Source organism: Crotalus tigris, unplaced genomic scaffold, assembly GCF_016545835.1.
Source record: "Crotalus tigris isolate CLP2741 ecotype Arizona unplaced genomic scaffold, ASM1654583v1 scf7180000024366.1712601, whole genome shotgun sequence".
Lineage (NCBI taxonomy): Eukaryota > Metazoa > Chordata > Lepidosauria > Squamata > Viperidae > Crotalus > Crotalus tigris.
In genome coordinates, this window is record NW_024100534.1 from 544,055 (window position 1) to 569,428 (window position 25,374).

Sequence of the window (25,374 nt, forward strand, 5' to 3'; positions counted from 1 at the left end):
ACTCTAATCTTTTCCAGATAGTGGCATATCCACAGGGAATTTCAAGAATCATAATCCCAAAACATCTGGAGACCATCACATTGAAGAAATCTCAAATATTTCATTTCTAAAAGAATTCTGAGAATCCTTGTTGGGTATATACTGCATATAAATAAGATAATTTATTAACTTCAAATAGCCAACAGTCTTGTCACTAGCAAATATAACCACAGAGAGGTCTGTAGTACAGTATACACAATGGGGTGCTTGTATTACATATATATATCCAATGGGAGCTTATCCTAAACTTTTGAATACAACTGTAGCTTCTATGACTATATGTGGAAGACACGGAATAGGTAAAATTTATCACCCTGATGTTCAGTCATTGCATTTAATATTTTGATTAATTTATCCTCTGGACCCTTCATATCAGATCTCCAGGAAATTTTATATGCAGTAAGGATACTGTCTATTGTTCTTCAATTTCTGTGCTTTAAATTGGGCTTACTTCATGCATTTTGTGATCTTTTGATCCTGCTACTTGCCAGTTGTAAGATGTTCTTAATGTTCCTGCTCTCAAGTTATAGAGTCTCAGTGCTTTCTGCCATAAAGATGTTTATTTCCAATGTCACTTTCCTGTAAAGAATTCCATTGTTTTCCTTTTGCAGTATTGTTAACTTATTTATGTAGGGTCTCTTGAGTGTTCCATAGAGAGTATTTATGTTGGTTTATGTCTAAGGCTTTCAAGTCAGTCACTTCATGTAATCTCAAACTCTTAAGACTGAGAATACCGCTCTTGATCAGTGTTAATCTTATCAAGTGATCTCTGTATACTGATCGATGCTTAGCATTTCATCCTCACAGGCCTCTAGCATGAACAAGGTATGGGTAGCCATTTCTGCAGTGCCCCTGCAACACTGATTTTATCACATCCCCCATCCCAAACTGAGGCAGCTTCAAGCAATCTTTAACTGTACCAGTTTCAAAGTAGAATTTTGTAGGACTGTTTATATCTGATTATTTCTGGTAAGATCTGACAATATCAGCATGCTCAAAGTGTTGTGGAGAAATAGAAGCACAGTTTCTGAGGGGACTTTTAGGTTCTGGTAATTATTGCTCATTATCAATCTTGCTTCATCCTTTGTCCCTCATCCATGACTGTTAGGCAGGCCATTTGGGGACATAGGTTTTGGGATTTTTCAGAAGACATTAGAACTGGATTCAGAGATAGCTTGACCAACAGATTTACAGAGACAGTGCTTCTCCAAGCTGTGACTTGTTATTTGGCCAACCTGATCCAACCAGCTGACTACACTCACACACATTAAGGAGATCAATTACTGATTCTTTTCTTTACCAGAAGATGATATTCAGTGGCAGGAGAAACAAAGCCAGGAAATTTATCAGTTACTTTTCCTCCTCTCACATTAAAACCTGCTGGCCTTCTTACTGAAGCAAATAGGGATCGGTCATGCAATTTATGATTTTATACTTTTGGGTTGGCTTGTAGAATGGAGGAATAACAATGTGTTTGTCTGGCTGTGCTCATTGACATCCTGAGCAGGTGAATTTGAGACATAGATCATCCTATGTTACAGTAGCCTTTAAACTCAGTGCCAAGGCAGTGATATAGCTGGAACTAAAATAACTCGAATGTTTCTTACTGAAAGGAGAAAATATGGGGAAATTGTCTGTGCTACTTCAAACTCCTAAGAGAAAATTAGGATATAAAATAAGACATTAATAATAATGATACTAATCATAGAATATCCATTATACTACTGTCTATAATTGTAAATAACTTCCAGTTTCCAGTATTTTTAGAATAGGAAAGAGTGTGGAAATTATTAGCATAAAACATTTAGAGTTTAGTGCTGTGAAGTGAGAAGAAGGGAGGAGGGAGGAGAAGGAGAAGAAGGAGAGGAAGAAAGAGGAGGAGAGGAGGAGGAGGAGGAGGAGGAGGAGGAGAAGAAGAAGAAGAAGAAGAAGAAGAAAGAGGAAGAAGAAGAAGAAGAAGAAGAAGAAGAAGAAGAAGAAGAAGAAGAAGAAGAAGAAGAAGAAGAAGAAGAAGAAGAAGAAGAAGAAGAAGAAGAAGAAGAAGAAGAAGAAGAAGAAGAAGAAGATGACAATGGGCTCAATTCTAGTGGTGATATGTGCAATGTTGGCAGGACAGATTGAGAATAGATCATCCTGGGGTAAGTCCTCTCTGTAAGCATGAAGAGTAGACACAAACTTGATGGTCCTAATCATCTAAAAAAAGAGTGGTTGCAAAATCAAGTGTGTCCTGAAATAACAGAGTCAATAAAATACAAAAATATCTGTACCAGATTACCCTTAACTTAGAGTAAGATGGGTGTAAGAACTCTAGATCCATTCTCCCTCCGATCTGTGACATCATATAGCTTAACACAGAAGGAAATTTGAAAAGCAGATCTCATAGATCTGATAGCACGACTGAGCACTATAGTAGTTCAACATTTCTCCAGAGTATTGTAAGTAGAGAAGCAGTGCAATAAACTTCAGTTAACTCCTGGTTCATGAATTATTTTGTTGAACTGTATAACTTCATTTTTTAAAAAAAGAAATCCCACTATTGAAAATATTTTCCACAAAATGAACATTTAATCTAATCATTTCAAAGACAGAAGCTGTTCACCAGCAAAACAACCTAAGGACAACAAGATACATTATCATTTAATAAATCATGATTCACTAAGTACAAGGTTACCAGAAAGGACAAGAAAAAATGATAGCTTGAGATTCCTAGGGCAGCTGTGGTTCTTTCTCAGTACAGTGTTTATGACAATGGCAAGAAAAGAGAGGGAATATTCTCCCCTGGTACAACCAAATCATGTACCATCTGGCCACCAATGTCAGAGAAAAAGTAGGAATTCTTATTCCATCAAGAAGTAGGAATAACTCTGCCAGATGTTCTTCTATCACATTGGCTATATAAGTTTAGTACATTATTGAATATTATCCAGGGAACATTATGGTTAAAATCACTGTTCCCAAGATCAAGATGTACATTATTTTCTAAGTGTGAACTTGTAGAAAAGCAAGTTATGGTTCTATACAGGAAGAAAAAGCACCTTGAAAAAATGCTAACACATGTTGGGATGTTATTTTCTCAAGTAGGGGATCATATGCAAACTACTATTAACTATTATATATTCAAGGGATGCATATGTACTTTATTCTTATTCTCTGTTATAATTTGATTTAGGTATGTGCTCCACTACTTTTACATATCTGAGACATAGAAAGAATTCATATATTTGGGCTCTATCTCTACTTTTTCAGGTTTATTTTATACCATTTTATTGTGCTTTATGTTATTCTTTCCATGTAATTAAATGTTTCATAAACTTTATTTATATTTTTAAATTTTGGTTTTATTTTTATTTCTAAATGCAGTCTTATTATATGGAATTTTATATTTCTTTCAATGAATTAAGTCACACATCATGGGCACTGTTTGTAATTGGGAAACTAGTATTACAAACAAAATTTCCAAACCATTCCATAAAGCAATGCTTTTCAACCAACAATATTGAACATATTTAGATGACAATAATGTACAATTATAGAGAATGAGATCAATTACTAATTGTGATATTATCCACATTTTATTAGAGGCAACATGTTTCAGCAGCTAAAGAATAAGAGCAGAAAGGTAGATTTGGTATATCAGCTTATAAGCACTTCTGGAGAACCGACTGATAGATTAGGAAAGTCTTATATATTTAATCCAATGAGAATGATTTAACATTTTGACATGTACATGTGAACCAACTTTGGCAAAGAAAATTTGGAGACTGAAATAGCTTTAATGAATATAAATATATAAAAGAACACAACCAATCCTTTCTGAATATTTTCTCAGATGTCCAGAAACTTTTTAAAAAGGTGTTTTGATAAATTAGTTTTATCTTAAGATCATGAGACAAATGTAAAATTCTTTAAAACCTGAGATGATTCAATTATTAAAATTGGATAGTCCAATTCCTTTATCTCTGTAAATTAACAACATTAATCTTAATAAAATTCTTCAATTGTCAATTTAATTAAATTGCTGCTTTATGCCTAACCTCCATTTTTCCCCAAGTATATTCTTATCTACAGGAAATTCCAAAGCCATCAATGCATCTGATCCAAACTGGAATGCTAACAAGTGTTTGATTGATTATATTTCTATTCAGTGATTTTACATTGGTTGCATTCTTTAGAAACTTTTATTTAATTTAGTAATTTTGTATGGTAACTTTGTTAAAACTTTAGATAAAGGCCAAGAAATTTGGATTACATTTTATTAGAGATGAAAGATATGGCATTTAGCACCTCCCTAGCTAAATCCCTTTGAGGATAACATCAACTTTCAACATTGTTACTAATGCTTCTTGGTACAGCTCATTGTACCACAGTACCCTGGCAGATATCCACACAGTACACTGTATACATTGCAGAAAACAGAAAGTAATTCATATCACAGCTACTCTGGTGTGTCCAAGAAAAAAAGCATCATTTCAGTGATCATCTCTACAACGAGTAGCAGTCACATTTCACACATGAACTAACCAGAGCTCCACTCTTTGTACATTCTGTACTCAAACAATAAAGTGGCTTGTACAAGCAACATGGAAAGATAGGATTTAGAGAGAATTGTTATTTGTATCATTGGTTTTGGTTGTTCTTCACATCATCCAATATATTTGAAAAATGCTATTGTGTTGTACAAAATAATGGGCTCTGTGCAAAAGGCTGTTTAAAAGCTCCTAAGAAAGACTGCTCCATGGACTGCGTAACCTGTCTACCATTGAAGTATTTTTGTAAAATGCAACTCTGAAATAGGAATATACACATGGGTGAGCTTTTCTTCTTCTACCCTTTCTTCTAAAGTGCCCCATAATTGTACAGCTGCTTCTGAATATCTTGTGACCTTCTTCATTGTATAATTTAGCAGTATAGCAATAATAGACGAAGAAGTGCTTAAAACACAAGATTGCTCTGGGTTCCTGTCTCAGCCCACATTTGGACACTGCTATGATATTTACAGCTATCTTCCTTACAGTCTCTTTCAGTCTCAGTTGTATTAATTTACATTTTTCATTTCAACCCAATGTTTCTGAACCTTGGTGACTTTCCTTTAATCTGTACACCACACTGATTCTGTGTTAGTTTGAAAGATTGGAAACATCAATAAAACTTTCAGCTCATCCACTGTTAGTAGTCCACACAAAACTAGATATGAAAGTGACATGAATTTTGTCAGTATCAGTATCTCCCCTTTCTTCACAGGATGTTGTGCAAGCAAGCAGACAGACCTAAAGAGGTTTTTGTGGCTTTAAACAGTTATAGTTATATCAACAATAATTCATTGTTGATTTAATTTCAAGATCATTACCAGTCAAATTGTTTTTGAGAGTTTTGGGAATGAACACAATGATGGCATGGAGATGTCCTAACTTTCTTGTGAGGGAATGTCATCCAGTGAGCTCAGATTCTTCCACATAATTATTCTGAGTTTGCAGGACCCGCAACCATTTAAGTTAGCTATCCATTTTTAAAACAGGTTGCTGCTTTCTCATATGTGAGAAATTCTCTGTGATTTCTCTGTGAGAAAACACTATGACTATTCATACTGGTGTACTGTTGTATGTACATGAGATTCTTTTCAAACTAAGGTTAACAAAAAGTCAAAGTCCTTAATATTTAAAATTTATTATTAAAGAATTATATAATCTGAAAGGACATTACCAGTATATTTCAAACATTTCTGCAAATGAAAAAAATAAACACAATACATCTATTTTAAGTACTTGTAAAATGTCATTTTACATTCCAAAAATTAATAGGACATAAATGTCCAGCTTTGTACTTACAGAGACTATAAAATAGCCTTCTCTATTTGAAAACATTCCCTTAAAGATATTTCACTAAGACGATTCTTACCCCCCAAAAAATTGTTTCAGAAAACTATCAGCTGCTTAAAATTCCATGAAGAAGATATTTCAATAGAATAACCATGTCACCAGTCAATTAGATGGATACATTTCAGACTAACAATATAGAAAGCATCTTTGAAAACTGAATTATATGTCTTTTTGAAATATATAAATATTAAAAGAAAACACATTTTCAGCAATGGAGGATTGTTGAGAACCACTGAAGAAGTATTGAAAATATATATTATTGTGTATTGTGTTGTTGTTGTTGTTAACTGCGAAGTCGTGTCCGACCCATTGCGACCCCATGGACAACGTTCCTCCAGGTCTTCCTGTCCTCTACCATCTTCTGGAGTCCATTTAAATTCACACCTACTGCTTCAGTGACTCCATCCAGCCATCTCATTCTCTGTCGTCCCCTTCTTCTATTGCCCTCAATCTTTCCCAGCATTAGGCTCTTCTCCAGTGAATCCTTCCTTCTCATTAGGTGGCCAAAGTACTTGAGTTTCAACTTCAGGATCTGGCCTTCTAAAGAGCAGTCGGGGTTGATCTCTTCTAGGACTGACCGGTTTGAACGCCTTGCAGTCCAAGGGACTCGCAGGAGTCTTCTCCAGCACCATAGTTCAAAGGCCTCAATTCTTTTGCGCTCAGCCTTTCTTATGGTCCAACTTTCACAGCCATACATTGCAACTGGGAAAACCATGGCCTGGACTATACGCACTTTTGTTGGCAGGGTGATGTCTCTGCTTTTTAGTATGCTGTCTAGATTTGCCATAGCTTTCCTCCCCAGGAGCAAGCGTCTTTTAATTTCTTGGCTGCAGTCCCCATCTGAGGTGATCTTTGAGCCCAGAAAAATAAAATCTGTCACTACCTCCATTTCTTCCCCATCTATTTGCCAGGAATTGAGAGGGCCGGATGCCATGATTTTGGTTTTCTTAATGTTGAGTTTCAAGCCAACTTTTGCACTCTCCTTCTTCACCCGCATCAAGAGGCTCTTTAGTTCCTCTTCACTTTCTGCCATTAGAGTGGTATCATCTGCATATCTTAGGTTGTTGATATTTCTCCCGGCAATCTTAATTCCAACTTTTGATTCATCTAGCCCTGCCTTTCTCATGATGTGCTCTGCATATAAGTTAAATAGGCAGGGCGACAGTATACAGCCTTGCCGGACTCCTTTTCCAATTTTGAACCAATCAGTGGTTCCGTGTTCGGTTCTCACTGTTGCTTCTTGACCCGCATATAGGTTTCTCAAGAGACAAATGAGATGGTCTGGTACTCCCATCTCTTTAAGAACTTGCCACAATTTGTTGTGATCCACACAATCAAAGGCTTTTGCATAGTCAATGAAGCAGAAGTAGATGTTTTTCTGGAACTCCCTAGCTTTCTCCATGATCCAGCGTATGTTGGCAATTTGATCTCTAGTTCCTCTGCCTCTTCAAAATCCTGCCTGTACTTCTGGTAGTTCTCGATCCACATACTGCTGGAGTCTAGCTTGTAGGATTTTAAGCATAACTTTACTAGCATGTGAAATGAGTGCAATGGTGCGATAGTTTGAACATTCTTTGGCATTGCCTTTCTTTGGAATTGGAATGTAAACTGACCTTTTCCAATCCTGTGGCCACTGTTGAGTTTTCCAAATTTGCTGGCAAATTGAGTGTAGCACTTTTACTGCATCGTCTTTTAAGATTTTGAATAGCTCAGCTGGAATACTGTCACCTCCACTAGCTTTGTTGTTGCTCAGATTTTCTAAGGCCCATTTCACTTCACATTCTAGGATGTCTGGTTCGAGGTCAATGACCATCTCATTGTGGTTATCTGGGATGTTAAGCTCATTCTTGTATAGTTCTTCTGTGTAGTTTTGCCATCTCTTCTTAATCTCTTCTGCCTCTTCTGCCATTTTGGTCCTTTATCATGCCCATCTTTGCATGAAACGTTCCCTTCATATCTCCAATTTTCTTGAAGAGATCTCTGGTCCTCCCTATTCTGTTGTTTTCTTCTATTTCTTTGCACTGTTCATTTAAGAAGGCATTCTTATCTCTTCTAGCTACTCTCTGGAATTCTGCATTCAATTGGGTGTATCTTTCTCTTTCTCCTTTGCCTTTCGCTTCCCTTCTTTCCTCAGCTATTTGCAAAGCTTCCTCAGACAGCCATTTTGCTTTCTTGCATTTCTTTTTCTTTGGGATGGTTTTAGTTGCTACCTCTTGTACAATGTTGCGAACTTCCATCCATAGTTCTTCAGGCACTCTGTCTATCAGATCTAATTCCTTAAATCTATTTGTCACCTCTACTGTATATTCATCAGGAATATGATTTAGTTCATACCTGAGTGGCCTAGTGCTTTTCCCTACTTTTTTCAATTTAAGCCTAAATTTTGCAACGAGAAGCTCATGATCTGAGCCACAGTCAGCTCCTGGTCTTGTTTTTACTGACTGTATAGAGCTTCTCCATCTTTGGCTGCAGAGCACATAGTCAATCTGATTTCTATGTTGACCGTCTGGTGATGTCCATGTGTAGAGCCGTCTCTTGGGTTGTTGGAAAAGAGTGTTTGTTATGACCATCGTATTCTCTTGACAAAATTCTATTAGCCTGTGCCCTGCTTCATTTTGTACTCCAAGGCCAAACTTGCCTGTTATTCCGGTTATCTTTTGGCTTCCTACCTTAGCATTCCAATCCCCCATGATGATAAGGACATCATTTTTTGGTGTTAATTCTATAAGGTGCTGTAGGGCTTCATAGAACCGGTCAATTTCATCCTCTTCAGCACCAGTGGTTGGGGCATAGATTTGGACTACTGTGATATTGAATGGTTTGCCTTGGATTCGAATTGAGATCATTCTGTCATTTTGGGGATTGTATCCCAGTATTGCTTTTCCTATTCTTTTATTGACTATGAAGGCTACTCCATTTCTTCTGAGGGATTCTTGCCCACAGTAGTATACCTGATGGTCATCTGAGTTAAATTCACCCATTCCTGTCCATTTTAGTTCGCTGATTCCTAAGATGTCGATGTTCAGTCTTGTCATCTCTTTTTTGACTACGTCTAGCTTGCCTTGATTCATGGATCTTACATTCCAGGTTCCTATGGAGAAAAAATCTTTACAGCATCGGACTTTCCTTTCACCACCAGATATATCCACAGCTGAGCGTCCTTTCGGCTTTGGCCCAGTCGCTTCATTCTTTCTGGCGCTACTAGTACTAGCCCTCTGCTCTTCCCCAGTAGCATATTGGACACCTTCTGACCTGAGGGGCTCATCTTACAGCGTCATATCTTTTTGCCTTTTAGTACTGTCCATGGGGTTTTCATGGCAAAGATACTGGAGTGGTTTGCCATTTCCTTCTCCAGTGGATCACATTTTGTCAGAACTCTCTGCTATAACCTGTCCGTCTTGGGTGGCCCTGCACGGCATAGCTTATAGCTTCATTGAGTTACGCAAGCCCCTTCGCCACGACAAGGCAGTAATCCATAAAGGGGTTGTGTATTGTATAACCATATAATTTAAAATGGACTCTGTTTTGTTGCCCAATAGAAAGTTTACATTTTATGACTGTAGTTTAGCACTATGTTCTGATAGTCCCTATAAAAGATTAACAATTATCTTGCCTCTTCTCATTCAGTTTTCCAAATTTCAAATGATCTTCTTTCATGTGATTGTAATCTCATCTATCTGGGGTTGTTCATCTCCCTGTTGCATTGCTCAGGAATGGGAATAAATTCCAAGGACTTTAGATTACAACGTCTTCAATTTTTACAGTGCTAAAATAAATTAATGAAAACACCATGAACTTCAGCAGGTAAAGCTGTTACTAGCATTAATTGAAGACATGCTTTAGTTAAGATTAATAAAAGCCTTAGAGGAGGTGTGAAGGGTTCCAAAGCAGAAGAAGCCACCTAGAATTAGGTTTTACCCTCCTGGTAGTAATGGCAGTTAATGATTTAAAATGGAAGTTGACAACAAGGAAATGTTAAATTGTTCCCTCTACTACCTGACGGAATTGGCTGTTTTCCAAACAGGATTTTCTTTAGTTTTATAAGCATAATGTTAAACTATATAAAAGATTAAAAAAAACATTACCTACATTTGTGAAATAGAAAGTTTATTTTATGTATGTTCATCTATATAGATGAAACATGTTCCTACCTAATAATAAAAAAGAAATCTAATTAAGGACCTCTCAGTTCTGTGCACATTGGTTCTTAGATTTTGCTTGGAATGTGGTTTAAATCCCACCAACTCCCCTCCCCAAATTGTATACATAAAGCTAAATATTCTTAGGAACTTTTCTTCTCAAGCACCAGTGTTATTTTTCATATTCCCTTTTCTCCTTGCTTGTGGATGCAAATAGACAAAAAATCATAGCAAAAGAGTGAAACTGAACATGGTCTCAACTGCACTATTATAGAAAATGTCTGGTTTAGTCCAGTGAGGAAATGACATCAGGAGTAAACATTACTATCAGCTAATTTCTTATTTGGAAGTTAAATACATGTCTGCATTTCTTAAAGAAAAATACTATAGGTATTTTTCATAGACATAGAGATATCGTTATCAGGTAAAGATGAAAAAGGGCCTGCCAAGATAGGATTAGAAACACTTACATCAAGTCAGAAGTAATTGGACTATCAAGAAAAGTGGTGGATGAAGGACAGTGAGGAGATAATAGCTACACTAGTACCATGATTCAATCTTTTCAGGTTCATGTTGAGAGAAACATGAGAAAATGGCAGCATTAAAATCTTCAATTGCTATTGAGTCAGAGAAGCAAACATATGGATTATCTGAGCAAAAGGATGATATAACAACAAGGAGCATACAATTCTGAAGAAGAAGAAAAAGGAGAAGGGCCTAAATGAATTTATTGGGAACTATGTTATATTTTTTTTCTTTCCTTTTAACACCCAAGGACTAAAATTCTGCCTAGGTTATCCTGGACTTCCCTACCTTTTTTCAGCATGATACAAAAGGAGTTACTGATCTGGTTCTCTCTGATGCAGAGGAATAAATCATTGATAATCATTTTTTATTTCTAAATTTCTTCAGATTTACCATTTTAGTGGAAAAGGATTTTGAAAAACAGTTATATGAAATGTTTGCTCTATAAAAAGCTTAATTGAATTGATGTACTTTATAAAACCAATATTTGACTACACCAAAATCCAATAAAGAGAGCTGATGAATAAATGCAGTACTATATTTGATAATCAGAAATATTCAAGCTATCAAATACTTAACATGTGGACAAAATAAATTGCAAATGTATCTGTATTGTGCTCATAAATAAAATTTGATAACTTCTAAGACAAATTCAAGGTTATATGTGTCTCCTCTGTTGAAGGTTCAGAACTTCAAACAGGATTTTCTTTAGTTCCATAAGCATAATGTTAAACTACACAAAAGATCAAAAATGTCAACATTTATGAAATAGAAAGTTTATAACTGCAGTAGCTCAAACTTACAAATGTAGAAAGATTCGAGTTTTTCTAAGCTCTAAAGAGCCCTCAGAAAACACATGTTCTGAGGACTAAACTCTGAACCTATTGAAATATAAGCAGAAATCATACTAGTTACAAATTAATTATGTCTATTGTGTTACTGTTACCTCTGTTTGAGGTTGTTTTTTTGAACAAACTAATTGTTGCAGATTATAGTAATGTTATATTTTATTATGCAATTAATCTTAGTTTCCAGGAGTATTTCTTTGTGTATCATTTGGAGATTAGTTTCTTTTTTTTTTCTTTTTTTTTTAACCAACAAGACAAAACAGAACAAAGCAAAACATAACACACATACGCACACAATATATCTCCTCCTTTTTTTTTACAGCAATTATGTAACGGTAATCTAATATTTACATTTCCCCCTTATTCTTCTTTAAATATTTGTCCTTATAGCCCCATTATTTCTTATTTACATTTTTCTTCCTTCATGTTCTACTTCTTACTAAGAATAATTCATATTATTATTATTATACATTATTGTACACATATTTTCAGTTTTGACCTTTCCATATTTATTTTCCTCTATTATTTCTAGTCTCCAACCAGACATACACCTTGTTCCATACTATATAATACTCTGTGTCTTCCTTTTCTTTTATCTCTTTTGTTAATTTGTCCATCTCAGCACAGTCCAGGATTTTTCTTATTACTTCTTCCTCTGATGGTATATTCTCATTTTTCCAGAACTGTGCATATGCTATTCTTGCCGCCGTTATTATATGTAAAATTAAGTACCATATTTCTTTACTATATTTTCTATTTAAAATACCCAACAAAAAAATCTCTGGTTTCCAGTCTACAGGTTGGTCTATTATTTCTTGGATCCATTTTCTTATTGTAGACCAATATTTTTTTGCAACTGGGCATGTCCACCATAGATGATAATATGTTCCATGTACTTTTTTACATTTCTAACATGTTGGCGAATTATTCTGGAACATCTTGGCAAGCTTTGCAGGTGGAAGATGCCATCTGTAAAACATTTTCAACTGGTTTTCCTTGAATGCCGCCGACATAGTCAATTTTATATTTATTTCCCATATTTTTTCCCATTTCTCCAATTCTATATTATATCCGAATTTTTTTGCCCATCTAATCTTGGAGATTAGTTTTGTCATATTTGCCTTGAACCATAAAAATAACTTGCTAGAAATAAAGGAGAAATATTTATAGCTGAGGGTTGAAATGAGGGGTCCTTTGGTGTTCTCTGAGCTTGGTTTTTTTTGCAGATGTTTAACATCAGATCAACCATCAAGAAATAAACAATGCCCCAATCAAGGAACTGTCAATTAAGCTAACAATAAACAGCCCAACCAAGGAATCTCCAAGACCACTTCCACCAACACTGACAGGACAAGCTACTAGAACAGAAACTGAGAGCAAACCCCACTCCTTTCTAGCACTGATGCTATTACCTAGTTTGGGTAATGAAATGTCTGCAAGAAAACAATCAAGCTCAGAAAACATCAAGGACCCATCAAAAGTGTATCTAGTCAGCAAAGATATCCATTTTTTTCATTTTAACCTTTTTGTGTCTAGTCATATCTTCCTAAAATGCCTTTTTATGTTTTAACTTACATCAAAAGCTATTGTGAGCCCAGCAGTTAAATTGGATAGTTGATATATTTGTAATTTCACCAAACAACTCTGTTCTCAAAAGCAGACTTGATTTTCATTTGTCACTCCCCAGTTACTGTTTACCAATCAGTAACTCAGAAAATCAGAGTTGAACATTATACCACCTTTAAGTGAATGTTACTCTTTTTTCCCCCCCCAAAAAAAATCTTAAGAGTTAATTAAGGTCAGAAAGAAAAAAGGTTTGAATCTCTCCTGAATGCTCAACTTAGAAAAGTCACTCCTGAGGTACAAATAGCCCAAAGTTATAAATATATACAAATATATATATATAAATATATGCCAACATGAGATCTACAAAGGGTTGTTTGAGTGGAAAGTGTATGAACATAGTGCTTGACTTACAATGATTCATTTAGTGACCGTTCAAAGTTACAACAGTACTGAAAAAAGTGACTTTCTTGCAAATTAATCTTATCTTATTCAAGAATGTACAGTAAGTCAGATCCAATGTTATTTTCTGTTGTGCTCCTGCCCTCTCCACACATGAAGCAATAAACAACCAAATAGATGTGCAATATCTTCTCATAAGAGCATTTCTTTTGGAACTTAGCAACCCAAAGCCTGTTAAGCTGTGATTAATGCCTATTGATAAATGTAAATGACCCACAAGATCTAGGATTGAAAGTCAAGGACTATAGTAATAAAAAGGGACCAAGATAAAGACCAAACTCATGATAATAACAGGTACAGCAACCAGACTTAGAACTGACATTGAAAATAAGTACTGAAGTGGTTGATAGCTTCAGCCTTTTAGGATCAATCATGAATAATAGAATAAGTGGTCAAGAAAAATGTCACAGACTGGCACATGGTGGAGCAGCCAGAAAGGCCTTTGAAAAAAAAGAGATGTTGGAACGTGCCTACAAAGATCAGAGTTGTGAAGGCAATGGTTTTATTAGCAAATGTGAAAGGGAAGAGAAAAGATCAGCCACAAAGTGGTTTATTCAGTTTTAGGGATGTTGATTATACCACTGAAAGACATGAAGAACCAGATTGGGAATAACGCATCCTGAAGAAAATTTATCTGGATGGTTGCTACAAATAGACACTGACTTCATGGCACACAATCAACATTATCAAAATACAATTGGCATGTATTTTTCAATGGAATGTCTTTCCTGCCGGCATTACCACAATGCTCCCATCAGCATGTCAAGAACAGTTGCTCAGAGTGTTTTCATGACTGACTCAGCCGATAAACCTGATTAAAAGACTTTGTTGTTTTTTTTTTCTCTAGAGAGCTTAAGTTTGTTTCTTTATTTTCAACATATAGTTTTTCTTTATACAACAGGTGAACTTTCTTTTTTAAACTGTTTCAATTTTCATATAATAGTATTAAATTGATGCACTGTCATTTAGCTTATATGTTATAAACTACTAAATATCATAAACTAGTTTATATATTACATCATACCATTTTTGAGAAATAGACAACTCATCCTCGAATCAACAAGCTGGTATAGCTCTGGATGAAACAAGTCCAGCAGAAAAGAAGATGGCCCACAAGAACTGGTATGTGCGGAAGACCAACAAAAACATACAAAAGGACATCACTGCAAGAAGAGTAGCAAAGAAACCTGGCCACTCTTATTGCAGAGGCCAAAGTCAATCACTACTGGTATTTATATGAACAACTGGACCCAAAAAATCAAACTAGTGAAAAGTGCACACCAAGCCAATTAAAAATATTACATAATACATGTGGACACCACATGGATGAAAATGCAGGACAAGCTTAAAATTCTAAAATCCTAGCAGCAGCACTTTGACAAAATCTCTAATATCAAATTTCCACAACCACCAATGCCTGATGGCTTAGCTGAGGCTGGCCCAGCCCTGTGCATTATATTTGAAGAGGTTACTAAAGCTATGAAGAATTTGAAAATACCTAGCATGGGCAATCTACCAGTAGATGTCTGGAAGCTGAAAGAATTTCACCACAGAGCAATTGAGTGGCTGACTAGCTTTATGGTTTGTGGCCACATGCCTGCTGACTGGACCATGAATTTCCCTCTTCAAAAATACAAGTGATTGCTGTAATTATTGACTAATCCCTGTTGCCTCACATAATGAAAATTTTTGAGCGGATGCTTAATCAGCTTCTCTGTGATATCACTAAAATCAATATAAACCAGTGCAGTTTTGACAAAAGTTTGACCACCATTTTTATGACCCACATGCTCATAGAAAAGCATTGAGAAAAGTAATTACACCTGGATTTCCTTGACCTAAAAAGAGCTTTTGAATGTGTTCCACATCAGCTGATGGTACATACTACATGGCCATGATGTGCACAAGCTACTCATAAAATGGGTCCAGATCCTCTATGTTAATATCTGGAGCTGAGTGAGATGTGCTGGCCTTTCTGAGAGCTTTCTCATGAAATCTTAGTACTAATGCCATTGTTGTCATTCTCACCATAGAATCTATCATATGAGATCTGCATCATAGTGTTCCCAGGGTCTTGCTCTACACCAAAAAACGTCTTGCTTTTAGCCCTCACTGTAACAGTGTCCAGACATTGAATAATTATCTTAGCCACTTCAGTTTGCACCTCAATATCAAGACCCCCAAATATTTGGAGACTAGCCAAGCACCTTCGCTATCTAGATCAGCAGTGAAGATCTAGTGAAGACAAACTCCTTCCATTATGTAGGGTTTCCAACTGCAAAGTGATGGTGGCAATGATGGAGGAGTGTGTGCATGAGTGAATGAAACCTGGCTGCGATCAAAGATTACTGGAGTGTTCTGTGTTAAGTGCATGCTAAATCGCATAAAACAAAGAATATAGAATGATGGTTTGCTCAGTAGCACTGTACGGTGCTGAATGCTGGCTAATCACCAAAATAGTGAATACTTCTATATCCCATGAGTGCTGTGTTGGTCATTAGGCCTTTTTGATCACCCAACAATACAGTCCATTAGCAGATGAATGTTGCACCAATAAGAGGAAATCCAGAAAAAACACTTATAGTGATGTGGCCAGATTTTATTAGCAACACCCACAGTTACCTGCACTGCCTACCACTTTAACACCAAAGGAAAACACCTGCATGGAAAACTAAAGCAAAGGTGGCAGGACACAATTGATACAGATTTGAAGATTTCCCAATTGAATCCAGATGCTGCAGTCAACCATGTGAAATAGCATTTGTTAATCTGAAAAGCAGACCCTGCACCTGTGAGAAAATGCAAGGAAGATCATCATTAGATATGTATTGTTTTCAAAGTTTAATAAAACACATAAATAAAAGCTTGAGTAAAAAAAAATAGAAGTTGCAAAATTATTCTAATCCTCAATGGACCTCCATGGGAGAGGTATGCTCAGGTAACTATTTTTGTCTGTCTGACGTCGAAGGTCAGAAAACAAAACACTGCAGCTTCGTTGAAACACAACCCCTAATCACTTAAAAAAAAAAAGAGCGAAACATAAGGAAAAGGAGCCTAAAAGGAAGAGGGGCATTTTGATCAGTTTTGTTTTGGGTGTGCAGCGTCTGTAACTTCTCTCGGAATGCGCCCATGACACAAAAACGTGCACACACAAAGCTAGAACCGCAAATGCTCTTCTTTTAAAGAGCGCGCGAAGACCCAGCCAGGCATGACGTAGCAGGCGTGTCACGTGATTGACTTGTGCGCTCTGTCCTTCCTATCTTCCTCGCCCCGCCCACTAATCAAGCGTCTTTTGAGCTGCGCGTGCGCGCGCTTTGAAGGCTACAGCAAGGAAAGTAAGGAGGTGTTTTCTTCTTCCTCTTCCCTCCCCCCCCCCACGTTTTCTCTAGCATGGCAACCGCGGCGGTTGGGCGCGTGCTGGCGGGGGGCCGCGGCTGGAGCACAGCGGTCAAAACCAGAAAGCTGACGATGGGGTCGAAGGTAAGGTCCGGGGGCGGGGCTAAACCGTCGCGCGCATAGAACCGAAGGCGTCGTAGCGGCGTTTTCCAATGTAGCCGCAATGCCTGCGCTCTGGGCTGTTTGACTTCAGTTCCCCAAAAGTCTGACGTCGGGGCGGCGGTGCAGCAGAGTGAGCCAGGACCTAACTGCAAGCCGCCGCCGCCCCGCTTTAATACCTTCCTGGGGCAAACCGAGGTGAATATGGCTATCCGCATGCGCGCGAGGGAGCATTTCTGAAGTATCGGAATCATTTGTCTCAGGCATTGTTGGTTTTAGGACCATCATTGTAGGCAGAAACGTTACAGGCGATCCCAGATTTCTACCTGCAATATCAGTTAAAAACAGATTAGTGTTCGAAGGAATAATAGAGATTATGATGTACTTTACAGAAGATAAATGCGTCTGATGCATACTTGCAAGATTTCTGTGCTGCTCTATCATGTCTATGTTTTTTTAAAAAATCGGTAGAGTTTGAAATCTATGACTATTGAAGATCTTTGCTTGGAAGCAGAAAAGCAGAATCTTAATTCATGGCAGGTGACTGAAACAATTGGATGATTCCTAAGTCACAAGAAGTTATGGCTGCCAGTTACTTGTCACTTGTGGCATCACTGCTACACAACCTGCATTGGCTTCTAGTGCGCTTCAGTGTGCAATTCAAAGGGCTGGTTGTTATCTTAAAGTCCATTGTGTAGTACATAGGACCAGATTACTTAGAGGACCATCTCTACCCATTCAACCTGATCTGGCAGAAACGATGTTCCGGGTATTGTTGGCCGGTAGGCCCAGAAGGAGAGCCCTTTTCTACCTTTGGAACATCATTCTCCTCTGAGATTAGATTATTCCATCCCTGCTGGCCTTCTGTAAGGCCTTGAAAATTGACTTTATGCCTGAATCTGTGACCCTACGCATGAGTTACAGCCTGTCTCCTGGTTGTGTGGATAATAGTTTAGTTTACGCCTGTTGTTATGTATTTCTATTTTTATTGTTTTTTATATTTGTGTGTGTGTTGTAAGCTGTCTAGAGTCATGTTAAGTGAAATGGGCAACTATATGAATGAATGAATGAATAAAAACAGTACACTTCAGAAGGGCTGGCAAGAAAGAATGTGTTTGGGCAAATATGGCCAGACTAATTACTAAGTTTTAAACTGAACTTAAAAAGTGAATGGGGCCAGAAATGAAATGTGTGAATTAAGAATTTCACAAAGAATTGTACAATTGGTAAAATCGGCCTTTGAAAACTATTCTGTGAAAAATAAAATTAAAAAAAAAAACCTCACTGGCTTGTAAAGTTATACAATTTATATTCAGCATTATACAGTAACAATCAAATTATGATAATCAACTTGAGCTTGAGATCTTAATACACAGAGTAAATGTGGTTTAACAAATCAAAGTGGAAATCTGAGATGACTCTCATGACTGGAATATACAGGTAGTTCTCGATTTATGACCACAATTGAGCCCAAAATTTCTGTTGTGAAGTGAAATATTTGTTAAGTGAGTTTTGCCCCATTTTATGACTTTTCTTGCCACAGTTGTTAAGTGAATGACTGTAATTGATAAGTTAGTAACCTTGTTGTTAAGTGAATCTGGCTTTCCCATTGACTTTGCTTGTCAGAAGGTTGCAAAAGGTGATCATATGACCTTGAGGCACAGCAATGGTCATAAATTTGAGCCAGTTGCCAAGCATTTTTATCACATGAACATGGAGATGCTGCAAAGGTCATAAGTGTGAAAAATGGTCATAAGTCATTTTTTTCAGTGCCTTTGTAACTTTGAACGGTCACTAAATGAACTGTAGTAAATCAAGGAGTACCTGTAGCAGTTCAGGTATATACAGTACAGTACAGCACTTCGTTCAAAAGGAACAGTAGCAGTACAAAGGGTGAACTTTTGCAAATATGTTAAAAATAATTCATTCCTGCTCAGAAATCCAAATACATGAACTTGGCAATGTTGTAGAGACTATCAGAGTTAAAATAAGTGAAGGAACAAATAAAAGTAATACTATAGTGGTGTCTACCATTGCCTGCTCAACTAAAGAAAAGATGGGAGAGAAACTTCCAAAAACAAATTTTAGATCTTCCAAGGATGCATGAAAATGTAGTAATGAAAATTATAGGGAGAAAAATCATACCAAATATGTTCTTCCAAGACTTATTCTGGATTTAAGAAATGGAGGAAGGCACAAATAGGTCTTTACAGTAGTAATCAGTAAAGAAGATTAAGTTGAGAAAGTGGAAGTAGCAGGCATATTGGAGAAAAGTGACCTTGCTAGAGGTCTTGATGTTAGGGAAAAGTTGAATATAATCAAATGTGTATTGAGTTTAAAAAATAGATAATACATTCAGAATTATAACAAGTAGGAACCAATGGTAGGAAAAGATAATGAATAAAGGAGCTCAGGGTGAGTGAGAGTTTATAAAGAAGATGATACTTCTGCAAGTAGTTTCTATAAAAGAAAAAAAGGACATTAAATGAAGCCAGTATGCCTTCAGATAAGCTTTCACAAATATCTGAAAATAAGGACACATAAAGAAAATGAAAACAAAACACACAGAACAGGTTCCAGACAAACTGACAAAAAGTATACCATCGGGATATTCTGAAGAACAAGACGAAGTGGTGTAACTTAAGCTTCAGTATATATTTATAAATATATTTAATATAATTATTTTCAAAAAGAGGAAAAATTGCACAAACTAATGTAAGAGACAGTTTTCACAAAAAATCAAATCAGTTGTCTGTTGCCAGATCAAGAGACAATTAGAACTGTCTCTCTCACTTAAAAGAAGATGATTTCTAGTCCATTAACACCTTGTGAATAGAAGAAAGAGGAATTGGAATCTTGATCTTATTGTAAATATAGTTTGCATTTGATACATAGCCCAGAGTTTTTTTCATAACAGCTTATCTATAGTAAATCTATACAAAGCTTTGATCCTTGAACCTCTGTTTATTGCTTTGCAGTCCATGTTAATGTGGAAAGCCTGACAATTACAGATCAGTCAGTCAGGCATTGATAACTGGAAAAATTCTAGTGGAAATAATTTTAAAATCCACCTGAAGTTATCAAAAATAAATTTTGCCAGAATAGTCCTAATCTGGATTTGAGGTGGGAGGATTATTGATAAATTGTGGGAAAGCTATACATTTTGGGGTCATCCACATGGCCATTCTTGCTTTGTTTTCTTCCCGTTCCAGAACTGGAAAGGCTCCTGTTTCCCTAAATCTTGCTGTTCCCCACAATGTATACTTTCCACACATTAGAACAGCTGTACTACAAAGTGCTAAATGGACCAATAATTGATGGGTTCCTATGGCTGAAATTCATACTTCACTATGATGTACCTCACTTGCCATACTTTCCTACTGGTTATCAGGGCATCCATCCAGAGAAATGTTTTGTGCTAGTATGCTGATAAAGAGAAACTGAAATAAGGAGTGTGTTTAATTCTTTATAAGAAAATGTTCCCATTAGAACATTTTGGCATCAGAGATACTATCTTAAATTCAGAGAACCTCAGAGAAGAAGAACTGGAAGAGGACTTGATATGTCGTGGCGGGCACCTAATGTAGATCTATACCAGGGGTCAGCAACCTTAAACACTCAAAGAGCCATTTGGATCCATTTCCCACAGAAAAGAAAACATCGGGAGTCACAAAACCCTACTGCTTCCCTCCCCCACCACTCCACCACTCCATCGCTGCTGCTGCTTAGCCCCCTGTGCAGAGCACCCTGCTGCTGCTGCTTTCTCCCCCTACCTCCCCCACCCTGCCACTCCTTTTCCCTCCTACCCCCCTTACCCTGCCACCGCTTTTCCTCCTACCTCCCCCGGGTGGAATGCCCTGCTGCCGCTTTCCCCTCCTACCTACACCGTGCGGAACGCCCTGCTGCCGCTTTTCTCTCCTACCTTCCCCGCGGCTTTCCCAAGCAGCAAAGGTGGAGTTTGGGAGGCAGTGGCAGGGCATAGCCCAGGCATGGCCCAGCAGCAAAGCTTGTCCTCCCCACTCAAGGTGTAGCAGCAGGATTTCTCTCAATAAGATGTAGCAGCAGGATTTCTCTCAATAAGGTGGGCGAACATGAGCGAGCAGCGCATCCGCCTCTTATTATTTGAGAGCTGTGCCTATGCTTTATTCAACCATGATCCCCCCTTCCCAGCCAGCCAGCTAGCTCTTCATAAATTTAACATGGACATAAAAATGTTTCATCACCTTTATCAATATTACAAAGAAAAGTTTAAGAACTTTAACTGTGCTTGAACAGGTTCACTCATTTTCCTCTAGTTACTCTCTTTGCATCTCTTACCCACTTCATCACTTTCTGAAAGCCAGAGGACTCACAACGATCCAAACTCATAGAGAGGATCCTGCAGTCTAATCTGAGTGGTCATAACCTTTCATTCCAGCATGATTATAGCAGGTTCTCTTATCTCTCTTTGTCTCCATCTCTCTGTCTCTGTCTCTCTCTCATTACAATGTTCTCTGTTTTTCAAATATTTTTATTAAGGATTATAAATGAAAAAAGTAAAAGCCAGTGCAAACTGTAAAAACTACAAATAGAAAAATAGAAAAGAAAAAAATTGCAGGGAAAAAAAAAGAAAAGGACAGGAGAAAGGGAGGGGAAAAAACCTTTCTCCTTCATTCCAACAAGTAAAAACAATTTTAGTAGCTTATCACCATCTTTAAACACAGCATAATTATCCCCATACCTCATCTCTTAATTAAAAAATCATCAAAATATTTCATTAAGTGTTCTCCTTCCGTCTCTCTCTCTCTCTCTCTCTCTCTCTCTCTCTCTCTCTCTTCAATATATCATTTAGCTCTGATAAAACAAGCCACATTTATAAGTTTTCCCTGAATTTTAAAGATAGTGATTAACTGCTTCAAAAAAAAAAAAAAAACCCACTAGCTTGCTGTTCATCTGTTTCAAAACAAAAATCTTTCAAAATTTAAAAGAAAATATTTTGTAAATCCAATAATCCTTCATTTATCACTTCTCATGCAGTTTTTTTTTTTGCTCTCAATAAGGCGAGCAATCTCGCTGCTGTGCCTCCGCTTTCATCAACCATGATCCCCCTCCCTAGCCAGCCAGCCACCATAGCCGACCTACTCCTCATCTGGCCAGCTGGCCTCACACCTCTTTCCTCCTCCTCCTCCTCCTCCACACTCAATCGGCTGCTAGCGGCTTGGGGGCTCTTCTCCATCTGAGCTGAAGAAAGCGGAGGTGTAACGAAAAGCAGCTTTCTTCAATTCAAACAGAGCAGAGCTACCCAAGCTGCTAGCAGTCGATTGAGGAGGAGGAGGAGAAGAGCATGAGGCCAGCAGGTCAGGTGAGGAGTAGGTCGGCGATGGTGGCTGGCTGGCTCGGGAGGGGGGATCGTGGCCGCTTGGGGGGTTCTGCAAAACCTCATGGTAGTGGCATTGGCAGCTCCCCCAGCCAGCTTGTTTCCCCAGTTCCGTATATAAGATGCTTGGCAGAAAATCCCCCTCGTACCCCCAATCAGACCCACGCGGCACCTTTCCAGCTCCACCACAGTCCTCCGTCTCTTCCGCCGCCGCTGTGTGCAGTCCCAAAACCAAAAGAAGTTTGTGGGCAATCCCACAAACAAAAGAAGTGGGACTAAAAAGGTTCAATCAATCAATCCCAACTTTGTGAGATTTTTTTTTTTTTTTGAGAGAAGTTGGACTTGATTGATTGAACTTTTTTAGTCATACTTTTTTTTTTGTGGGACTGCAAATGGTGGAGGAGGACTGGGAGCCGCAGTAGAGGGATAAAAAAAAATGCATGTGGCTCCAGAGCCACGGGTTGCCGACCCCTGATCTAGACCAACTGTTGGTCTGAGGAAGCAATGCATGGCTGGTAATCTAAAATGAATTAGGCAGTGTTACATTACTGGATCCTTTTTTTTCTTCTTGAGATGGTGGAAGACATCAGAAGCAGAATAGGGCCAATCCAGAGAAGTACCTCAAAAATAGAGAAAGGCATTTTGGGAGAAAATCTACCCTTTCTAGATGGTAATAGGATTCATCAGTCAGAGGAAGCTAGCTGCCAGCGTAACTGGCAACCAGTAAAATATCAACCAGTATCTTCGATCCATTTCTTAATTCTAAATAATAGAATTAGACTATTTAGAAAACTGCATGGATATGCTTGTAAAAAGCTAAGAGTATGTCTTGCAAACATATACTTGCTTAGAAAAGCTTTAGTCTGTACAATTCAAAACAAGGAAAAACAGTCATTGCATTTTATGTCTCAGGTTGAGTCTGCAATCCCTTCTCTGCTTCTTATCACTAAAAATGGCCAAGAGAAGGCTGGAGAACCCAAGGTTAGCATATATAGTTATAAATAATCTTGCAAAAGAATTTGTATGAAAATAAAACTAGATGCTGCTGTTTAAATAAAAGTCTGAAGAGGAATTTTGCACCAAGTTTTCTGTCAAATTCTGTCAACCCACAGAAAGCCTGAGTCACAAATGCCAAACATGGGAAAAACTGCCACCAATTGTTGCCCTGAATATGCATCAAGGCAATCCTCAGCATTCTGTTGCCTTTAGCCCTCTGACCACTAGATGGCAGCAAAGGTTTATTTCTCATGATGGCAATTTTGTGGTCAACCTGATTTTTGTTACTCAGATATAGCTGCTACTTACGTGTTGTATATGGTCTTCAGACATTTGGGAAATAGGATTGAGCTGTAGGCTGCTGTGTTGTCAGTTGCATCCACACAATTTTTCCAAAATGCTTATTGGTCTATCCAGGACTCATCAACAGCAAAGACTTAGAATGCCTTTATGTCTTGCTTGCCATCTAGCAGTCATTTGGATTTGTAAAGTTGAGTGCAGGCACTAGATGAGTGTTGTTAAAATGCTGGAAGTTAAGAAGATGGTTTTGCTGTAGATGTGTGTAGATGGATAATTCATCCTTCTCTTCAAAATAAAGTGCATTAAGTAGCTGTGCAAGCCATGATTCTGGTCTCCTTTGCTGCCAGAGCAAAGGGGCTCCCTGTACTTTCCCAGCCTGCTTCCCACCTTCTACCCCTAACACATAAAGAAGGCTCCCTGGACTACTACCTTATATTCATGTCTCTAATGGAAATCTTATTCTAGAGCAAAAGTCATGAAGTGCAATGTCTGTCTGTCAGTTGTTTTAAGTTGCACCATTCGTTGGTTAAGGTAACAAACACTTTTATATCAATCAGTTAAGTTATCTTTATGGAAAATGCACACAATGTACAAAGAAAGTTTCTGCAGCAACTGGGATCCTGGTCTCCTTCACAACTAAAACTGCTGCAAAACATCAGTAGAGCTGATCAAGGGGATCATCTCACAGGAGACCTGCAGAACCAATAGGATCTGAACTGATAGTTGCCCCCAACCATGTCCTCCCCTCCATGTATTTTAGCATATTAACATGGAAAGTCCTATGCTGACATATCATGAGAAATAACTCTTCCATGATGGAACACTTAAAGCACTCTTTGCACTGCCTTAGCCATGGGCTTATGGTAAAATAGAGGTGACAGTTTGAAGATATATCCTTGGAAAGTGATGTAGCTGTGGTTAAGATGCTGAATTTGTTGACTGGGAGGTTGGCAATTTGAGAACCGAGCGCTGGGTGACAAAATGAGCTCCCATTATTTACCCCAACTCCTGCCAACCTAGCAGTTTGACAGCATACAAATGCAAGTAGATAAATAGGTACGACTTTGGTGGGAAGGTAGCAGCATTCCATGTGCGTTGGTCATAGTCATGCCAGCCACATGACCACAGAAGTGTCTTTGGACAACACTGGTTTCCTGGGCTAGGAAACTAAGATAGCAGTGTCCCCTAGAGTCAGACACGACTGGACAAGAAAATCTAGGTAAGAGTTTGTTAAAAACAAGAAGGAAATCTTCACTTTTACCTTTTTTTATGTGTACATGGCCTCTATACTGTGTTTCCCTGAAAATAAGACCGGGACTTTTTTTTTTTTGCCTCCAAAAGAGGCACCATGTCTTATTTTCAGGGGATGTCTTTTATACTCACCTCCGGCACTGACAGCCCAGCCCAGCTGGTCTACTTCTGCGGCTGAAGGAGCAGCTACATTCTGCAGCTACATTCTGGCCTGCATTTTCACAGTCAGGCCTTTCTGGAAGGCCTATGCAGCTGAGTACTGAGCTATGGATTGGTATGCAATGGCCTTCTAGAAAAGCCTTGACTAAGAAATACAGGCCTGGCTGCAAAAGACTCCACAGAAGAAGTGAGCCAGTGAGAGGCCTGGCTGCCAGGTAAATGCCAGGTAAATGGGGCGTGTGAGGCAGCCCTAGCTTTATTTTTAGGTCTGTGCCTTACCCAAAAGTAAGGCTTATTTTTGGGGTAGGGCTTATATTAGGCCCACACCCCCAAAAAATCAAGCTAGGTCTTATTTTGGGGGTAGG

At 38.0% G+C, this 25,374-nt stretch overlaps 1 protein-coding gene across 5 annotated transcripts in view; it reads left to right on the forward strand.

Moving 5' to 3' along the window:
* Positions 1 to 16,728: 16,728 nt before the first annotated feature.
* The window catches only part of MRPS9 (mitochondrial ribosomal protein S9), a 46,227-nt gene continuing 37,581 nt past the window's right edge, over positions 16,729 to 25,374 (forward strand). For 2 of the 5 annotated variants that reach the window (XM_039327711.1, XM_039327710.1), the window contains exon 1: positions 16,794 to 16,932. Coding sequence is in view for 1 of the 5 variants with exons in the window: in XM_039327710.1 (XP_039183644.1) it covers positions 16,843 to 16,932 (90 nt within the window). In the remaining 4 variants the exon portion in view is untranslated. The other 3 variants (XM_039327712.1, XM_039327713.1, XM_039327714.1) reach the window with 2 other exon arrangements.